Here is a 22,574-nt window from a genome sequence, read left to right as displayed (position 1 = left end):
TTGAACATTTTGTAGTAGTAAATACATATCTAACCCAAGATTACAAAAAATGTTTCACAAGAAAAATCCTAATATTGGATATACATGTATCTGGAAAATATTGATATGTACAGAAAATCATTCAAGTATTTTTATTAAAATACCATACACATTTAAATATGAATAAACCTCTGTTTTATTTGTCTGCTACCATATCAGTTTTATTTGAATCTTTTTGCATGATAGCATGAATGCATGATGTTTTGTTTCGTAACTTTTTGTTCTGTTTATTTTGTAGATGCAGCAATGAGACGACAGTATAACAGTTAAAAGAGACTTAATGCCAAATCAAGTGTCATAAACATTGATCTCAATGATAATTCATTCCCATTTTAAATGAAATCCTCTCATGTAAATCATTCCATTTTTAATGCTCATTTAGATAGAAATCCAAGTTTTGATTGTTAGTTTCATTTCTTTGCTCTATACTGCCTTTGTGAGAGCGGCAACATAAATGGTGCTCCCAATCATTTATTTTCCCGGTAATACATATCATTCATCAAAATACATAATCAATTTTACAAATATGAAATGTGATAGAATTGTTTTTTTATTTTTTTTCGTTCTTCAAACCTGCGAGATAGCTTGTCAGGTTGATCATTGAAATCCAACAATAAAAATCCAGAATTGATGTGCTATGTTTTTATTTAGACTTTTTTTCAATGATCTCTTTATATAATTTATACTTACATTGGTGAGAGAGTATTGTTACTCTTCCATATTAACTATCAATGCTCGCCTTCAAAAGGAACAAATATAGATATTTCTGCAAAAAACATTTTTCTTTCCAACTTGCATTTATGCAAACAGAATGTGTTAGTTGTTCTTCCTTTAAATTGACATTCTCTCATCAATTTAATTAATCATATTTTTTTAAATGATCCAAACTTTATATCTTGTGTTGTTGTTTTATATTGTACTCGATATCCACTGGCAATAAATAACAAGTGGATAATTGGAAGTCTGTGATTTATATATATTAAAGGTTGTGTATAAGTGTAATGTATGTGTATATTGGAGAATGTGTGAATGAATTATGTGAAAGAAAATAAATTGAGTGATATTTTTGAATGTGATATTTAATGTGAAATGTAAATTTTTATATATATGATTTTTGCTTTGTATAAGGAGTTGTCTTTATATGAGCTGCCTTTTATACAAAATACTTCAAAAGTAATAAAAATAATAATATGTGTATGTATATTCTTTTTCCTTGAAGACCAGTCAGCCTAACTAGAATTTAGGAGGAATTTATAAAGATACTTTGACTAATCAACCTAGCTGACTAACCTAAAAGGGGGGGGGTCCACTCAAAACATTTTCCCATTATACTTCACTCAAAACAAAAACAATTATGACACAGAGGCTTCCTCACTGGGTTTGTAAGCTCGCTCTTACTTTTCCAGGACTGGTGCAATAGTGCAATAGTACAATATAATAAAACTTAAAACAGGTTTAAAAAGGCTTATCTCATCTGAAAGGTACTGAGCACAAAAAGATCTTCATACAGTTTGATGTTTTCAATTGATATCCCTTTAAAAGAATTATATTTAAAGGATCAATTACTACGGTGGATAATATATGAATTTTGACCTAAGTGAGTTTTACCATAAATTCATAACAATACCGAAATTGGTCTGAAATGGAGGGTTTGTAATCTAGCCTACCAGTATAATAATAGAACTCACAATCTATAAAAAATTTAAAACCAACAGACGTCGAGGAGAAATTAAGAAGTCAAATCATTCATGGGTTCCAAAATGTACATCTAGTCTCTCGCATATGTTCATAGAAGCCCAGCTGAAACGATATTTGACACATTATGTGTGCTAATACATTGTAGGGTCAAATACTTGGTACCTTTATTAATGGTGTGTGAACAAATTTTGAAAAGACTTTTGGTAATATCAGATAGTGAATCTGTAGCCATTCTTAAGCATTACATATGTTGTCTGCCATACCTTGTAAACATTATAACAGAATGCAGCCATCTGTATTGCAGGTGAGACTACTAAACAAGAGTGTACACACTAAAATGACTCCTGGTCGAATTTTTGTTTGAAGATTTTACATGCATGATGCATCACTTGAACTTCTCATCCTCAATGATCCATGAAAATGATGTTAAGGACAGAAGAAGCATGCCAGACTATCATATACACCTAACAACCATTCTATACACGGAACATTGTTGACATATTGCTTTTAATATTTGAGAAACGGGCCAAACAATGAGAATCAACATTGACCATCTAAACATTATGAGGTCAGGTCAATTGAACCCTGAAATCATTTCATACACCAAATATGTTTCATCATTTGCTGATGAGATCAGTGGCGGATCCAGAACTTTTCATTAGGGGGGGCCCACTGACTGACCTAAGAGGGGGCCCGCTCCGGTCATGCTTCAATGATTCCCTATATAATCAACCAAATTTTTTCCACGAAAGGGGGGGCCCAGGCCCCCCCCTGGATCCGCCTATGGACAGGAGATTATTAATATTTAAGAAAAGAAATCCATCAAACAACAAAAAGACTAATCTTGACCAATGAACTATATATAAATCAGGTCAAGGTCATTTGAAACATTACAGATGGATATGTTCACCTAACGATCAAATTTAGTTAATCAACTGTTTATATACAGTATCTGAGAAACGGAATTTATAATTAACTTTTAACATTGATCACTGGAGTCAAGTTTGGTGATCAAGTGCACCATGTCTGACAGACATGTAGACTTTGCAAAGAAACTAGTTTTATTGGGCAGTCGCTGAATTCATGAAAATGAGGATATAGCCAATTGACATATATGCAAGGCCAAAACTTTAGAACAAAAAAACAAGCAGACATAATACGAACTTCTTTAGTATCCTGATTTTATGCAGTCTGAAATAAAAAGTTTTTTTCGAATAGTAAACTACTGCTGGATAAGTATCCCATCTTCTTGCATTCTGTGACTCATTGAAGGCACAACATAAGGCAGGTCCTTGATGTCACTTTCAAGTATTTTGTTTGGTGAAAAAAATGCTGATTTTTGTTTTCAAATGTTTTTTATCAGTGTAACAGTATCTCTTACCACTACATAACATATCACAGCTAAGTCTTTGTAAACGCCACTCTTTTCTATAAACATGATTCTTGCTGGTGCATTAAGCTCGTAATTATAAATATATATCAAAACTGCAATGTACCAGTATTCATTTTGCTATTCTTAGGTAAAATTTAACCTTACAATAATTTAATGTAACACAATTAAACATTTTTATTACTTCATTTTGTCATTTACTATTCCTTCACACATCTCCTTCGTGGTAAACTAATTTCCCTCTAATAAAATCTTAACCAGGTGCTCCGCAGGGCACAGCTTTATTCGACCCCAGTGGTCGAACCCTGAATCGTTGGGGCAAATTTGATCACAATATTCAAGCTTGATACTGTCTGAATTTGGATTGTGATCAAATTTTTGACATAATATAGGTTTTTGTCACAAAATTAATGTGGTCAAAGATCTAACAAATCTATTGCACAATTCTGTGCAATTGAAGATTTCTTCTTGAAACTTCAAAATTTCAAATTTGAAAATTTTTGAAAAAAAAGGGAATCCCTTAAAAAAATGGTAAACAAAAAATCCCCCCCAACTTATTGAAACAATAACCCTTAAACTCAATCCCATGCTTTCCTTTGTAGTATTGAACCTTGCAGTACAATTTCAGAGAGATCCATACACTTAAACAAAAGTTATTGTCATGATTTTTTGGAAACTAGAAACATGCTTCTTTTTGGCCCCTAATTCGTACATATTTCTACTTGTGGTTTTAAACATTGTGGTATAATTTCAGAGCAATTGAAATACTTGTACACAAGTTATTATCCTGAAACTAGAACCAGGTGCTCCGCAGGGCGCAGCTTTATACGACCGCAGAGGTCGAACCCTGAACAGTTGGGGCAAGTATGGACAAAACATTCAAGCGTGATACAGCTCTGAATTTGGATTGTGATCAAATTTTTGACATAACATGGTTTTTTTTACACAAAACAAATGTCAAGAGTTTACAAATCAATTAAAGATTTCTTCTTCAAACTTATTTCAATCTAAAATTAAATAGTTGACACAGCATAGGTTTCTGACACAGAATGATGTGGTCTAATGAACTTAAAAAATTTTGTTTTGCCTTTGAGCAATTCACTATGCTGTTGAATATTAATCCTCTCAAAAAAATGTTTGAAGAAATTTTCTTTTTATTTATGTAATCTGAAATGAGAAAAATTTAACCCCCCCCCCATTTTTTTTCTTCACATCCCCGTTTCCCTTTTTCCAAAACTGATATCAATTCAAATTTCTAATGGAGTTTGCAACAATAACTACTCTTTTAAATACGTCATAAAATATTAAAATGTAAAATAAAGTGCTTGTTATCACTGAATGGTAAAGATTGGTTGGTAGTAAAAGTGAATATACATTGTTTATTGTATAAAAAAATAAAAAGAACTTCATCAGCAACATTTTATATTGGCAAATTTCCAATGAAGTTATTTACATAAAGTTATTGGCAAATAAAAATAGAAAATGACATCATAGTCATGTCTGGCAAATGTCCAACATACATTATCTAAAAACATTTTAGATAAGATAAGGAAAAAAAGCTTCATCAGCAACATTTTATATTGGCAAATTTCCAATGAAGTTATTTACATAAAGTTATTGGCAAATAAAAATAGAAAATGACATCATAGTCATGTCTGGCAAATTTCCAACATATATTATCAACTACTATTCTATACAAAGAAAGATAACTCCAATTGAAAATTAATTGCTATTGCACGCACAATATTATTGCACAATATTGTGCAATTAGATATTTCTTGCTATTGTGCAATACTGTGCAATTGAAATTTTTTTGCTATTGCACAATACTTGATATGGAATCCTGATTTGGACCAACTTGAAAACTGGGCCCATAATCAAAAATCAAAGTACATATTTAGATAAAGCATATCAAATAAGCCCAAGAATTTTAATTTTTGTTAAAATCAAACTTAGTTTAATTTTGGACCCTTTGGACCTTAATGTGGACCAATTTGAAAACTGGACCAAAAATTAAGAATCTACATACACAGTTAGATTTGGCATATCAAAGAACCCATTTATTCAATTTTTGATGAAATCAAACAAAGTTTAATTTTGGACCCCCATTTGGACCAACTTGAAAACTAGGCCAATAATTAAAAATCTAAGTACATTTTTAAATTCAGCATATCAAAGAACCCCAAGGATTCAATTTTTGTTAAAATCAAACTTAAGTTTAATTTTGGACCCTTTGGACCTTAATGTAGACCAATTTGAAAACGGGACCAAAAATTAAGAATCTACATACATAGTTAGATTCGGCATATCAAAGAACCCCAATTATTCAATTTTTGATGAAATCACACAAAGTTCAATTTTGGACCCTTTGGGCCCCTTATTCCTAAACTGTTAGGACCAAAACTCCCAAAATCAAACATAACCTTCCTTTTATGGTCATAAACCTTGTATTTAAATTTCATAGATTTCTATTTACTTATACTAAAGTTATGGTGCAAAAACCAAAAATAATGCTTATTTGGGCCCCTTTTTGGCCCCCAATTCATAAACTGTTGTGACCTCAACTCCAAAAATCAATCCCAACCTTCCTTTTGTGGTCATAAACCTTGTGTTAAAATTTCATTGATTTCTATTTACTTATACTAAAGTTATTGTGCGAAAACCAAGAATAATGCTTATTTGGGCCCTTTTTTGGCCCTTAATTCCTAAACTGTTTGAACCAAAACTCCCAAAATCAATCCCAACCGTCCTTTTGTGGTCATAAACCTTGTGTCAAAATTTCATAGATTTCTATTCACTTAAACTAAAGTTATAGTGCGAAAACCAAGAAAATGCATATTTGGGCCCTTTTTGGCCCCTAATTCCTAAAATGTTGGGACCAAAACTCCCAAAATCAATACCAACCTTCCTTTTGTGGTCATAAACCTTGTGTTAAAATTTCATAGATTTCCATTCACTTTTACTAAAGTTAGAGTGCGAAAACTAAAAGTATTCGGACGCCGGACGACGCCGACGACGACGACGACGACGCCGACGCCAACGTGATAGCAATATACGACGAAAAATTTTTCAAATTTTGCGGTCGTATAAAAATGCTTGTTTTGGGACCCTAATTCCTAAACGGTTGGGACAATTACCCCAATAATCCCAACCTTCCTTTTGTGGTATTGAACCTTGTGATAAAATTTCATAAAGATCTATTCACTTAATCTAAAGTTATTATCTGGAAACCAATGTGTTTTTGGACAACGCAGACAACGATTCATACCATTATACGATCCCCAATAAAATTTGGGGTCATATAAAAAGTAATTCTGACACAAGTTTCCTATTATATACTCTACAACAAATAAGGTATTCTACATTAATGACTATACGGTGCACATCTTATGTTGAGGCTTTGTTTTTATATAAGAAATATAGTAATTAGTATACAAATTTCATATAAAACTCAAGCCTGAGTTTTGATATTATTTCAAGGTGTTCATTAAGTGCTGTTAAAGACAAGATGGCATATTTCTGTTTGTGTGATGGTGAAACCTAACCAAGTTTTCAATTCATTTAAAATTGAAAGCAGGACAACAAATGATGACAAATTGAATAGTTGACATACAGGTTAAAACTATCATTACCTCTACAATCTCCTTTAGTAAGGCCAACTTGTTATTTTTGGAAAATTATGCAGTTAAAACAAAAAATCAATAAACATTTAAATGACTTTATAACAATTTCACATCACATATGAGTTCTCCATGTCAGATTTAAAATAAATAGTTTTTGTCTCCACAAACTACAAATGGCTGCTCAAGACCTGGAAACTTCCAAAGCACTTCAATGTCATAAATTATACTTGTAGTGAATACATTTCAGATCGTAATCGGGAGTAGATAGGTAATGCTTCCACTGGACCTGTAAAATAGAAATTTATTATTAAATATATATCCGCGAACATGTTTAACTCTGCCACATTCTCTATGTATGCGCCTGTCTCAAGTCAGGAGCCAGTAATTCAGAGGTTGTCATTTGTTTATATGTTACATATTTGTTTTTCATTCTATTTTTGTATATAAATTAGGTCGTTAGTTTTCTCATTTGAATTGTTTTACATTGTCATTACGGGGCCTTTTATAGATGACTATGCGGTATGGGCTATGCTCATTGTTAAAGGCCGTACGGTGACCTATAGTTGCTAATTTCTGTGTCATTTCGGTCTCTTGTGGAGAGTTGTCTCATTGGCAATCATACCACATCTTCTTTTTTTTTTATACTTCACAATACAATATCACAATATTCTACCAAGTGACTTCTTTTCTAATTAATTCTTTTGTATTTTTTAACAATACGTTTCTATTGAACTTTTATTTTGTAATACATGACCTGTCTTTGAAAAGAATGTTTAGGTTCTGGTTCTTCCTTCCGGAAAAAATACAGGACAGCAAGATTTTTTTATGATTATTGTACTTCAAAAAAGTGTCCTTTCTATAAACAATGAGAAATATTAATCATAAACTAAGAGACTTATACACATGCTTATTTCTCAAAATTAACCCTGAAAATTGTAATCAAAACATAGCAGAATCAACTTAATTCATTATAACAAAAAAGCATTACCCCACCTATGATGTTTTATGTTAACACATTTTGACGTGTGACAGATGCAACATATAAAATGACATTTGAAGATACATGGAGGTACATACACTATCCATCTAATAAATAGATCCTAAAGAATATTTCTCAAAGAGCTAGACTTATAGATGAATATGGATGACATGCAATTTTCATCTTAAACTGTGGTCAGTACATCTATAGTCAAGATCCTTGTTTTTTAAATTAATTCTGTTTTTTTTTATTAGAGTTGATATCATGGCTTCCCAAAAATATTATCAACTACAGCATAGCAGTCAGTGTCTTTCATTAAACATTTTAAAACAAGAATGTGTCCTCAGTACACAAATGCCCCACTCGCATTATCATTTACTATGTTCAGTGGACCGTGAAAGTGGGATAAAAATCTAATTTGACATTTAAATTAGAAAGATCATATCATAAGGAACATGTGTAATAAGTTTCAAGTTGATTGGACTTTAACTTCCTCAAAAACTACCTTGACCAAAAACTTTAACCTTGCACTTTCATTTTCTATGTTCAGTGGACCGTGAAATTGGGGTCAAAAATCTTATTTGGCAAATATCTATTGTAGGTGGGGCATAAAAAAAACCTTTTAACCAACATATCCCTCCATTCTAGAGTCTGGTCTCCATAAATACGTAATACATACCTACTGCAGCCACGGCAGGACATTTGTCATACAAATATTTGGTACACACACTCTTCAATACTCTAGTATCAACGGCCTTTAAAATAATAGTATAATCGTATAGTACCGGAATAAATTCTTTTGTTTACATTGTTTTTAATTACAAATGAGGACAACAATCCATTATGAATTTATATTACTACCAACTAATACCATATAAGGATCCATAGGCAAAGGGTTAAAAACAAAATAAACTAAGAACTGGAAACTATAAAATTGAGAATGGAAATATGAATATAACAGGAAATGGAAAAATGTAATGTCATCTAAATACAAATTATTACCTGCTTATTAACTAAGCACGCCATGGAAAACTTTAGTTACATCTTCATGCTTTCTTGGTGTATGAACTTTAGAACTTTTATACATGGTAGATGTGTGTAAATGAAATCGTTACTGTGTATCATTTGCTGTGATTTTCATGCTTTAATACAATTTTAGCTAAAGATCATATTACTTTAACTTTCTTTATTTTATTTGAAGATGTCTCTGAATCAGTGTGAAATTTTCTTGCTTTTTCTATAGTGTTTTAATTAGCCTCATGTTTATTCATCCCTTTTTCTTTCTGTTTGCATTATTTAGTTACTTACATCAATTCTAGCTTCGATTTCACTGAATGGTATTCTTCTGCCATAACATAACATTTGTCTGAAAATAATAAAAAGACAAACAATCAGAAAACAGTACATTTAGTCATTATTGCTAACTTTTACAGCAGATTCCATTGAGTGTGTAGCACTAGGTTATATCTTTGGTTAGCTTGTTTGTTAGCTGAACCGTGAAGTCATTATTAGGTCAGGTATACTACCCTCCTTTCGAAGTATCATAGTCCAACAGACAGATAGATTGGGTTTCTGTCAGACTAGTCTAATCTTTAAGTAGGATAGTTACCTAACCTATCAACGACTTTACAGTTCAGCTTGCAAGCAAGCTAACCAAAGATATTACCTTTGGACAACACACTCAATGGAATCCACTGTAATAAAATACTATAAATTAAATCATACAAAAAATCAAAGAATGTGTCCCTAAGACATGCATATGTGACCCTGAAACAAAACTTCAAGAAATAGACAGAACCAAAGCCATGTAAGACATGGTATTTAAAGTCTATGGATTTTTTAAATTGGTAAGAAGACTGAAGCAGTGAATTGTCATAGATTATTATATAGCTTTTTTATATCAATTCTAGTGTCATCGAGAGACTCCAATATTGGACTGAGACAAAGATCTGTAATGGGTCTAGGGACGATGACAGGGCCATTATCGTAAATGCAGAGTATTTATCTATTTGTCACATATTTTAGCCTATGAAATTGGCAAGGAAAAAGGGAAATAATACATTTGAATAAAACCTTTAAATTTATTTAATTCATGATGGATGTTTTTCTCCAGTTTAATATGTAACTTTTCAAACTTATCAAGTTATAATATCTGACATTGATTTTGAAAAATAAGATGCACTTACTTTGTTTTAAACTCTGCACTGTTCAAAGTTTATTAACAGCAAGGTCAATTTCCAATCATGATGTATTGGTAGAAAATTCGAATCAATGGTAACATCTTCCAACAATACTCATGACAAAATGATGCTGATTTTATATATCTGTGCTTTACATTAAATGGTCAATTTCTTAAATAATACAAATAGGCAAAAATACTTCCCAGGTGAATTGCTTAACTTGCTTTACATCTATATCTAAGGTGTTGAATCTAAAATGAGGATGGCCAATTATGCTATCCATTAATAGGAATTATAAAAGTAAGAATAAAGGAAAACAATTGAAACAACACTAAATTTCAACATAATGATCTTATCTAATATTACCTTCCAATATCTTCACAGGCAGGTGTAGATCCATCTAATTGTAATAACATATTTGTTTTTAATAGTCTCTTTGCTCTTTCTAATTCTACTGGGCTAATTTTCCTTCTACACAACCTCATCCTGATGAATAGAAAATGATAAAATACATGTACATGTAATTCAATATCTTTCACATCTACTATTTTATTTAAGAAATTTCTATGTGAACTGTTATTATTATCATTATTTTCTAATGTTTAATTTATGAAGCAAACGTTAAAGATTGTACACCTCACTTTTACCATTAAATGGATCCAACTTGAGTATTGTACATAAATTCCTAATAACTTTTTAGAACCTTATTGTTGCAACATCGACTTGATTATATCCTTCCATCGTTGTTGTTTTTACTTATTTTTCTAAGGATTCAGGTGTCTGTTGATTGTGTGGTCTATTGTGCTGTCCAATATTTTTCAAAATTCCTTTTATGTACTTTTATTATCCATAAAGAAAGAAAGAATAGTATTTTTCTTACATTTTCATGAAATAAGCAGAACCAGAATCTCAATAGATTTCCTGATATTTTTTTTTAAATCTGATATCATATTTTTTTATTTTACACTCAAATTCATTAAATGGTGTACATATTGACTCTACAACACCTACACAGGTACAATCATATTTATTTATATCATTTTGTATTGATTATGACATTTAAAAAATAAAGGGCTGCGCTTTAGCGCATGATACGCCCGTTGCTCTTTTAACTTGTCTTTTATGCTTTAAATGTATTGTCCCAAAATTGGAAAATCCCCCCTTTTTTAAGCATAAAAATTCATCACACGGAAATGTAAAATCTGAAATTTATAAAAGTTGAAAGGGAGCTTATATCAATAGATATAAACAATTCACCAAAGTTTCATGAACATTGGTGAAAGCCTTTTTGAGTTATTGTCCGAAGTGTTAAAAATCCCCCTTTTTTTATGAATAAAGCCCCATAAATCCAAAACTTAAAATCTGAAATTAATAAAAATTGAAAGGGAGCTTACATCAATAGATATAAACAATTCACCAAAGTTTCATGGACATTGGTGAAAGCCTTTTTGAGTTATTGTTCGAAGTGTTAAAAATCCCCCTTTTTTATGAATAAAGCCCCATAAATCCAAAACTTAAAATCTGAAATTAAAAAAAAACGAAAGGGAGCTTACATCAATAGATATAAACAATTCACCAAAGTTTCATGGACATTGGTGAAAGCCTTTTTGAGTTATTGTCCGAAGTGTTAAAAATCCCCCCTTTTTTTATGAATAAAGCCCCATAAATCCAAAACTTAAAATCTGAAATTAAAAAAAAACGAAAGGGAGCTTACGTCAATAGATATAAACAATTCACCAAAGTTTCTTGGAAATTGGTGAAAGTTTTTTTGAGTTATTGTCCGAAGTGTGGACGACGGACGGACAGACGGACGGACAACGGTATACCATAATACGTCCCGTCCCGGGCGTATAATTATGTCTTTTTTAAAATATACTGATACACAAGATCTACATCTAACCCTAATAACATACAAATCAACCTTAATTTGAGTAGCTACAAAGAAACATACCATTCTCTCTGGACAGCAGTCATCATACCCTCTACTTGTTCTCTGGCACAAACAAAGTACATTCCCCTGAAATAGAAAATCAATGCATTCATAACAAGAATATATGTGGCTCAGTATTTGCCAGTAGCATTATAATTGTAATACTTTTTAATTGCATTCTTGTAATTCACCCTGTTGATGGACATACAGACTGAAAAACTACAAGCACCCCACTCCCCACCATCTTTTCAATGAAAACCTGTAATTATATTGCTGTTTGGTTTCTTAAAAGTTAATCAGCTTAGTAATTAAATAATACTTTAATTTTCATAATATAAAAAAACTTCATGTACACTAAGACATGGATTTCATCCAAAACCAATGGTGTACTTTCTGTATTCAATTTTTTATCTAGTTTTTTTTCTATCCAAATCTTAGTCTATTCAACTTTAAATAACCCCCTTCTCAAAGTCCCATCAGAAAATTTACTCTCTTTCTGCAAAGCTTTAGTGGTCAAATTAACAACTGACATGACCTTAACAATAAGATCATCTTACCATAGTCCTGTATCTGTGTAGCATGTATTAAAGGATTGGAAACTATGACAAAGGTTCATAGATGCACTTTGTGATGCCAGTTGGCTAGCCATATTCGCTCCAGCTCCAAAGGATCTATCCCAGCTGCCAATTAAAGTATTAGCAACCATTAATGCAATATTATCTGGATTAGTCCAACCACATCCTTCTACAGCTATTGCTACGTGAGCTAAAGGCATGGTATCATCTCTGACACGGACCTGTCAAAAACATTCCTTGTTATTTGTGTTATATTTAAAGGCAAATATTTCAGGCATATCCAGGGAAAAATACAAATTCAACATAAAGAGATTGTAAGAATGAAGGAATAGAATCATGAAATAGAAATAGGAACACTAACACTAACACTTTAGACTTATTGATTTTAAATAAATCTGAGGACTTTAATTTAAAATATTTTATTTAAAACAGTATGATTGATTAGGGTTTTTTGGATAACTATTCATCCATATTTTTACAAAATCTAATACATGCATTACCAATCTCTAGGTTAAATTGAGGTCACATGAATATAGATTCAATGAGGTCAAATTATTCATTTACAAGTGAATAATTCATCAGCAATGTTTCATAGCTTATTTTGACAAAATTGAACTAACCCGCTTGTTAAAGTGAATTATTATTTCACTATTTCACTTTCATTAATGACTGAACAAACAAAAATCATATTTAATTTTATTTTTTATATCTTGTAGCTAAGGCCCCTTTCATGGTTCATTGCTGAACAGTTTGATTTCATTTGTTGTTTGAGGGTTAATTTGCATAAGATATCATATGATCTTATTTAATGAATATCTAATTCTTATCTACATCTCTTACTTCACTTCCTGTGAATCTACAGGTTTCTGTAGTAGGAATTTTCCCTTCATAACCAGCACCTAGATTACCAAAATACTGCTGGGCAGTTTTAACCAACTCGTCATGGTCAACACCTACACAATAAATATATATAATCATTATATAATTGCTTTTGTCATGCATATCAAACAACCTCATAAGAATATAAAATTCTATAAAAAAAAAAAACAATTCTTTTATACCATTTTAAAACTATTGATCATATCATATCAACTGTACCTATTTCTATAAAAAATAAAAACAAGATAATTTTATGTAAAGCAGAACTAACAATTACTTGTTTTTATTTGTTCAAAAAACAGGAAGAATTGTAATATGAACTCAATCTAAAATTCTTAAAATGTTAATTTACTGTTTGTGTCCGGTTAATGCAAATAACATTTATAGTTGTTTTTTTCATGTCCAGAATGTTGTCTGTGATTTCTCTAAAACTGTACTTTGCTAAAGCACAGACTTCAAAGTGGACCTAATTCAGGAGACAATATAATAAATTAATAAGATACAGATCAGACAATAGTTTAGTTCAAATATCTTAAGACAAAATAAATACATACCTCCAGCTCCAGCCAGAACTATTCTGGGACCTTTGTAATGATTTCCAATGTACTCTAGTAAGTCATTTCTGTTGATGGTCCTGTTTGTTGAATATGAATAAAAAGAAATTAATTAATCATATCTTGTATCATGCATTTCATAAAATATTTACAAAGCTACAATAGGTATTATAAAGACTGATTGATTGATTATTACAGTTTAATGCCAATTTCAGCACTCTTGGCTTTAACATGGTAAAAAGTATTATTGGAGGAAACCAGAGAACCTTCATCAATCTTACTTGGCCTGTATTAAAAAAGAACATACATACCTAGGACAAAGTCCCACTCCCACAATCTTATATGTCCGTGACCAGTGAACAATGAAATTTGTCACAAAAATTAAAAAGTTCACCTAACATTGAACATGCGTTTTAATTTTCAGGTTGATGTTACCAAAACTTCATGTTAAATTTAAATGTTTGAGATAAAAGTGCTGTTATAATAATTTCTTGAACAGTCTTTGAATAACAGAAAGGGTCAAATAAGCTGCATCAAAGTGACTCAAACAGTGGAACTTAACAGACACTCTTTTGATAAAACTCACTCTTTACACTTTCAAGAAACTCAAAATTGTTAACAGCATGTACTGTAATTTTATGTTGTTGTTTATTTTGAAAAAAAACAAACTGATAGCATGATTGAAGTGTTACTCACATAATATTTTCTGTTGGTCCCAGAATAGTTCTTCCTAATGGTGTACCTTGATAGGCCACAGCATGGAGATGATCAAACACAACTTCCTGGAGATTGGTTTCTACTTCCTGCAATTATAAATCTAAAAATGTAACTTTAACATCCCTGAATTATTGAATACATAATAAATGGTTTTATGATTGCTTGATTGTATACACCTAAGAATTTGTATGCTGCTAAGCATATCCTAACTGGTAACTCAGTGTATCCGACAACAGGAATTATGTGTCTAACTGATGTTATGAGAGCTCACACATTACAATTCGTTGCTGCAATGCTGCCGACTTGATATGAAGTCATATGAATTCTGTTAAGTAATAACTGAGAAATCTGTGAAGAAAATTTTAAGTTTATTCATTATAGAAGATTAAAAGTATTGGCTAGCAGGAAGCTTCTGTCTGACAGAACTGAAAAGTTCAAACATTTTTTAACTTGTCGCTGTCAAGCTGCTGACCAAATAGGTAGTAATTCTGTTTAATAGGACTGGAAGAGTTGAAAGGTGTTGCTTCTATCTCCTGTTCTAATATACTGTTCTGTAAGATATTAGACAACATACCTGCATTTCTCTAAGAATAACTCCACGTTCTCTTTCTATCTCCTGTTCTCCTAATGTACTGTTCTGTAGGATATCAGACAATATATCAATAGCTGTAAGAAATCATTATAAAACATGTGAGACTGTTTTAATCATGTTCAAATTATCTACTAGTGAACTACAAAATCAAATTAGGTGTAAATGTTGGATTAAACTGAACATCATTGATATTGGAGCCATCTCTGTAGGCCCACTGTAAATAATGTGTGGTGAAAAAATTTGAATGGATAAGCTGATCGCTGGTTCTAAGTTACTACATAGTCTCGTTATGTGCTGAGAGTGATTTTATTACATGTGTATATGTTTTTTAGTTAAAGTGTTATATATTTGGCCTTTGAAGTAGTACATACATTATGACATACATTATTTGTACCAACTTTTTTTTGGTTAATATACATGTCGTTTAGATACTTTGAAATCAACGGTTCGCAAGATATAGAGCAGACATGACCTTTACCATATGACATGGGGTTGTCAACTGAAACAAAAATGTTTGACCTTGACCTTTGAACTAGTAATTTGTACATACATTATGACATACTCTCTGGTAATGATTAATATACATGTCAAGTATAAACTTTGAAATCTGACGGTTCTCAAATCTCAAGATGTAGAGCAGACACCATCTTTATCATGTGACATGGGGTTGTCAACTTACTGAAACCAAAGTTTTTGACCATGACCTTTGACCCAGGAAGTTGTACATGTTGGTTAATCTACATGTCAAGTGTAAAGAATCAAATAGTAACAGTTCTCTCTGCAGAGAGCAGACAGATGGACGGACAGATTGATCACTATAGGTCCACCACTAGACGAGGCCTTAATGAAGCCATTCAGTTAGTAACTTTGTTTGTTATTATAACTTAACTTTCATCAGAACTTTTTCTAGCAATGTTGGTCATGGTGGGACATAGAGTATCAACAAAAAAACTAAATTGTGTCCTTTTTAAGGTCTATAAATGGCGGCTTCCAACTTAACTTTAGTCCTAGTGACCTCAAAATTAAAATAAAACTGTTTTCCCCTAGTTGGGTAAGGATATGATTAATAGTTCAAAAGGTAATTTTTCCAGGAATGAAACATCTTTTACCTCCATTTCAGTTTATTTACTGGCACTGTATGTGACACAGCTAAACAAATTAAATAGATCATGTATTTTTCCTTGGTGCAATTTGAAGCTAATCATGTCATCTTCATTTCCATTTTTAAAACTTCTTCACTCGTACAAACCTTTATTTACATCTTTTGAAAATGATTTAGCATAATACACAGTCTGTTCCCTTGAGGTATATGCATTTAAATGTGCACCCATATTTTCTACTTCAAGCTCTAAATCTGTCTGTGATCTTTTCTGTGTTCCCTGAAATAAATCACATACATAAATGTAGGAAGAATCTTTATTGATTAAATTCACATACCCCAAGCATGTGCACCCTATATAATAAATCTGAGATATTATATCAATAGTCAATTATATAGTCTTATTTCTGATTGACAATCTTTGTTAAGATACCTAATACAAATTTGAGGATATGATAAACAAAAAAGGCTCTATGCCCACAACAAGTTTTCAAGCCCATTTTTTTCATTTGGAGGTGGCAATATGCTGTCTTTTAGTGTAACTTTTGTATTTAAACATTTTATCCACTTGCAAAGTTTGTCAGGAAATCCAGCAGGCCTGAAGAGTTTTTTTGTAGATAAGCATCTGTTCCATTTGTTTTTATATCCTGTTCTGTATTATGACTGCAGGATTCATGTCACAGGTTGACCCAAAGCTAGCACTGTAACTTCTGTAAAACTTACCTTGAATGCCATGTGTTCAAGAAAATGAGCTGTTCCATTGTTCTTTGCATTTTCAAACCTACTCCCAGCATCAATCCACAGTCCAACCTAAAATTATTAGAAAAAGGGTTAAAGCTATAGACGACTGTTTTCTTTTTACAATATAATATATGCTAATTTGAACAAAATAAAAAATAATAAAACCCCTCTTCTCTTTCTTCATCATATGTCCCAGAACATGTGCAACATCCTCAGACTTTTCTCTCAATGTTATATCAATTTATTTTCTTAAATCATTGAATTTTGAACAACCAAAATCTAAAGTTTACAGTGCTAAAAAACAATACCAATTTTACTTCACCAATTGCACATTTGAGTAATTGATAGATAACCATTCATCAGAAATGCAAGAATCAAAAGATGAGAAAGCAATGGTTATAATCATAATGATACAATGTCATGATGCAGTAGTATGGTTTAAGTTCTGACCAATTTTTCTGTATTTGATTCACAAAAATATGATTGATAAATTGGTTGGTGGTGTTTAACATGTATAACGTCACTTTCAACACACTTGCAGTGTTCTCCCCAGGCCGATATGATGCTGTGGTACCGCAGCGCCTTCATAATATTTTCGTAGATCCTGCAGCGTCTTAATTGGCCACTGTCCCTTAATACTTGATCCCATAGCGTGTTAATTTTCACATTTTTCATTATAAATGTTGGTTAAAATTGTCAAGTTGTTGATCACCGCTGAGATTTTGCTGAAGATATTTACGATAGAAATTATGAATGAGAGTATTTGTAGTTGAAAAATTAAAATAAACTTTTATTAAAGATATTGAGGAGTGATTTATTTTAATAGAAAGTGAAAAAATTTTGTTTGCAAGGTAAATTTATCTCAAACTGTCATGTTTTTAGAAATAAAATGATCATTGAACATCGGTCGTGAATCCGTGCGTCGGGAAATATGTGACAATATATCAGAGTACAGAATCGATGCAGCTTTCTGTATAATGTCACTAGTAAATAATTTCAATGTTCTTAACTTTAACGAATTTGTAAATTTTTGTTTATATTTACCTGCCAAAGATAGGTTTTAACAATAATACACACGGAAGCGTAATGATTATTGTCAAACTATGGAAACTGGTCAGCTGTTCATTAAAATATTTTTCTTTTAAAAAGTTGTATTTACCAAAATTCCTAACCATATTCGATTTAATTAATTCTGAATGAACATTTTCTCTGCAAATAACAAAGGGGTGACTTCTAAGCATTAGGCAGGAAGTAAAAGGTTTTTTTCAGACCAATGACTTCCAAAGAAAAGGGGAATACACCTTCGTCTTCACTGTCAGTATAAGCAGATGTCATTGATTCTCCTTTAAACAACCGAGCTAAAGTTTTAGCAAGTGATAACAGCAAGTACCATGTTTCTGGTTTCAATGACAAGTGGCTGACTGAGTTTTCGTGGCTAAGAAATGTGAAAGGGGGTATAAGCAAAAGTTATTGTGAGAGGGGTTTTCAACCCTAAAGAGGATAAAGTTGAGGAACAGACTGTCCAACAAAATAACACTATCTTGAAACAATCCAACAAAATAACACTATCTTAAAACAATATTCCTAGAAGGAGCAGAGAGTTATATTATTATACAGAGATGAATATTTATATTTTGACTTCTTTTAATTGACTAAATATAAATAACTTTTGTGTTTAAAATCAATTTATTTCATATATATATTTTTGTAATTCATTAATACTCTGCATTATTAAACACATAACACAAAGCATTATATTTTCTGTGCATGTCATGTTTATAACTGATTGCTTCAGATCACAAAAGTTCACTCTAAAAAAAGAGTTACGCGCCCTTGATTTTTGCGCCTTAAAAAAATCCTGGGGAGAACACTGACTTGGATTAATCATGGCTCACAGTTGAGGAAGCTGAAGTACCTGAATAAAAAAAAAAAATCTTGAAAGGAAAAATGGCCACCCAAGTAATTCAAGATATAAGTACAACATATTTTCCCAAATTAAAGAGAAGTTTAAAATTGGCAATCTTAGTATTAACAGGGTAGTGATAACTGTAGATGAACTTCTTAAATCAGAAGGCCAATGAAGCCCAGTAGAATAAAGAACTTACAGTACAAGTAGGTATCCCAGAGTCCTCTGTTGCCACTCTTACACCATTATCTAAAGTTGTAACTCTGGTTTCTGGTAAATTTTCAATAGTACTTTCATATGTTGCTGCTTTTGCTGATTGACATCTTACTACTCTTGTCCCAGTCTGCAAAAATGGAACAATACAATAAGGTAACTGGTTGTTCAAATCTGGTCATTTGTCAGTGTATTACTAATTTTCTATATACACTGAGTTGTAACTATTAAGGTCATGATTTTGTGTATTCAGTTTAACAATATATGTGTAATACAGTGTCTTCCCTAGAAAAATTTTGATGCATGGTGGGTCTAAGGTGAATTTGCAATGCGGAGCGCAGCGTTGTTTTGTAGAATTATTTTTATTACACTAGTGAAATGAATTGTACATGTCAGTTTAAAAACTCCACATAAATCTGCAATACAGTCAGGAACAACACTTAACATTTTCTCCAAAGGCCAGCCTGGACCCAAAAGTTTTTTCAAGGGCCCTGTAGAATTATTTTAGGCTCTACCAGGTTTGTTTTTACTACAGTTACATGTACATACTTATTAAGTCTTGAATGTTCTTATATAAAAGCCAATAATATGTTTGAAATACCTTATACATGTAGCTTATGTTTCTGATTATGATGTAAATAATAAGGGAATAAAAAAACACACACAGTTTTTCATAATTAAAATCCATTTAACCATGTATTTTCAGACTGGTTAACTTATATTTGTAATATTATGTAAAAAAAAATATTAAAAAAAAAACCAGCCCCCCCTTTCCATACCCCTAGGTGTAGATTATTTTAATACAAGGTATTATCAGTTTCACCCCAAGAAATTATTAATTTTTCATGAATAAATCCTAGCAGTTAATCTAAATGATTTCCAAAATGAAATTCTTACTGTCTATAAATAACAATGAAATGTACATTGTTACGTAACTGTTTCCTGTAAAGGGGTTTCCCGAATTTTCCCGCCCAAAAAGCACATGGCTTTCAACAATTGTAAACGAAGCATTCAATTTGTGATCATGGATTACAGCTTTAAATAATTTTTTATCTGGATTAAAACTAGTTTGAAAGATCTGATTCAAAAATAAAACAATCTTTGACATCAAAACAACACGTCAACAGACGATGTGAATAGTCAGTGACCCATAATTTTTTTTAACTCTGCTGCAGAGGTCAAAGTTTATATATCATGTTTGAACAGTTTCAACTCAATGATGTGTATTCTCTGTTACAACTATTCAACTGTGTTTGATATAAATATTTCAATAAATTAACGATGTCAAACTTACGATTTCAAAACGTAAAATTTATACTGCAAAAGGTTTACTTTTTATTTTTCACGGAAGGATATTTGGAAGCTGTGTCAGGCTATAATATTTATCATTACAACAATTTGAACTCCTGATTTCTATTATGTTATCGAAGTCTTGAATGTTGTTCTATCTAATCAACATGGTTGTAAAATCAGAGCTTTGCATCTAATTTTTATCAATTATCAGTCCAGTGAGTTTGAAACACCTGTAGAGTTTTGTCACTTCATATTTTAAGATAATACAAATTTCACACATAGCGGGATGCATTGTGGCTATGATAAACGCATGGCGACAGAAATTTTATGCGTAGCGGTACCGCAATGCATGATTAGCCAAGGGAAAACACTGTAATACAGTCAATACCAGTATGATTATCAGCTGTCAAGATTTTGTGTATTCCGTTTAACAATATATATGTGTAATTTAGTCAATACCAGTATGATTATCAACTGTCACGATTTTGTGAATTCAGTTAAACAATATGTGTGTAATTTAGTCAATAACAGTATGATTATCCACTGTCAAGATTTTGTGTATTCCGTTTAACAATGTATGTGTAATTTAGTCTACATATACGCATGATACAGGTATAACATTGTATTAACAAAAATTATATAGACTCAGTATTATAGAGGGTTTATAAATTTCCAAAACTGTATAACGTACTTTTTACGATGTAATGCACCCATCTGGTTTTGGGAAGTTATCTGAATCCCGCATATAGAAATATTAAACAGGAATGTGTTGAAAAACAAATTACTTATGACTCTAAAAATGTTAATTTGGTGTGTAATGCATTCATGTTTTTGACCTTCAAGGTTCCAAGCGCTTTGTTTACTTTCAGAACATAATTCCATGTATGTAACTATTGATTTAGTGGTGTGTGTTGTGTGCTGTGTCTTCATTATTTTGATTTTGTTGTCAGTTAATATGAAATATAGACCTTGAAAGGCTGCAACAAGAGCTTTGTAGGTCGGCTTGCGACAATTTTGAACACCCGAGCAGCCATGTTAAAAATTTGGAGGAAGTGGATTATTGGCATGCGTACAAATCCTTCCGTTTATTGAAGAAGAAAAACGCAACACGTGAACATTAAATTGAATCTCTTTCCGTGTGGGGTGCTCATTTTCGCCGGGGACACAATTTCGCCGTTTAAGGATTTTGAGGTGTAAAAACTTCAAAGGATGGTTGAAATGGAAGAAATGTACCCGTAAATAATATTTTTATAACAAATATAATATTTTTTTAAACTGAGACAAAATTGCGGCTCCTATCGAAAATGACTCAGTGAAAAACGGACAACGATTTTCGGACAATTTCGTGAATAAAAAACACGATTTCAAAGAAGTATTTCTAAGTAAATATTTGACTGAATGCCCTAATTTTGAATTATTTATACCTTTGAAATATCTGCTATTCATCTATAATGCAATTGATTTGATAAAAATTGTTAAAAGCTGCGGTTAATTTGGTTTAAAATAGATGTGTAAAAACGGCGAATATGTGTCCCCCATTGACAAAACATCCGGAAATTTCAAACACCCTTTAATCTAACTTTTCAGATGATTTTCTTAAAACAAACCGGTTTTCAAGCTTAAGTATATTTTGCATTTGAAGTTATCTTCATATAGAAATATCAGTATACTTCAAAAACATTTTGACCTGAACATAAACTGTAGAAAACATGGAAAGATGTGGCGAAAATGAGCAACCCACTCTATGTTTAATACGTCTTTGTTTATTGCATAAAATTTACGATATTCTGAGACTTATATAAGTATTTTACTATTTAGTAGTCCTAGACTCTCCGGCTCAGTTTTGTAATTGTTCTGTAATATCTCCATTAGCTGGGGGAACTGCAGTGGCGGATCCAGAACTTTATGTAAAAAAGGGGGGGGAGCTGACTAACCTAAAAGGAGGCAGCTCCAGTCACGCTTCAGTGATTCCCTTCATAATCAACCAAATTTTCCAACAAAAAAGGGGGGATCCGCCTATGAACTGGAGAGTTTATTTTTGTAATTTAGCTGCTCGCTTAGATCGTCAAGACCCTATACAGCCAGATCGTCAAGACCCTATGCAGCCGCTATAGGTACTTTATTAGTTCTTTTGAGTTTTTTTTACCTAATTGCCCGTCTGGTGTA

The 22,574-nt window shown here is 31.7% G+C and overlaps 2 protein-coding genes across 5 annotated transcripts in view; one reads left to right on the top strand and one right to left on the bottom strand.

The window, feature by feature from the left end:
* LOC139483507 (cadherin EGF LAG seven-pass G-type receptor 2-like) overlaps window positions 1-1,234 on the top strand; it is a 55,643-nt gene extending 54,409 nt beyond the window's left edge. For all 4 annotated transcript variants that reach the window (XM_071267566.1, XM_071267573.1, XM_071267543.1 and 1 more), the window contains exon 36: window positions 278-1,234. In XM_071267566.1, coding sequence (XP_071123667.1) covers window positions 278-302 — 25 coding nt within the window. In that variant the 3' untranslated portion in view covers window positions 303-1,234. The remainder of the gene's footprint in view (window positions 1-277) is intronic.
* Window positions 1,235-6,831: 5,597 nt separating this feature from the next.
* LOC139483496 (mitochondrial-processing peptidase subunit beta-like) lies at window positions 6,832-21,508 on the bottom strand. The gene is made up of 14 exons (XM_071267521.1): window positions 21,377-21,508; window positions 19,102-19,245; window positions 16,979-17,065; window positions 16,406-16,535; window positions 15,139-15,230; window positions 14,544-14,650; window positions 13,848-13,927; window positions 13,255-13,367; window positions 12,397-12,635; window positions 11,861-11,926; window positions 10,276-10,395; window positions 9,038-9,095; window positions 8,409-8,484; window positions 6,832-7,036 (listed from the first exon to the last, which is right to left on the bottom strand). Exons 1-14 carry the CDS (start codon window positions 21,473-21,475, stop codon window positions 6,972-6,974), a joined length of 1,476 nt encoding a protein of 491 aa, XP_071123622.1. The 5' UTR covers window positions 21,476-21,508; the 3' UTR covers window positions 6,832-6,971.
* Between the last annotated feature and the right edge of the window lie 1,066 nt (window positions 21,509-22,574).

This window comes from Mytilus edulis, chromosome 1 (genome assembly GCF_963676685.1).
Source record: "Mytilus edulis chromosome 1, xbMytEdul2.2, whole genome shotgun sequence".
NCBI classification, from domain to species: domain Eukaryota; kingdom Metazoa; phylum Mollusca; class Bivalvia; order Mytilida; family Mytilidae; genus Mytilus; species Mytilus edulis.
Note: the sequence above shows the minus strand (reverse complement) of the source record. Positions and strands in the feature narration are given on the sequence as shown.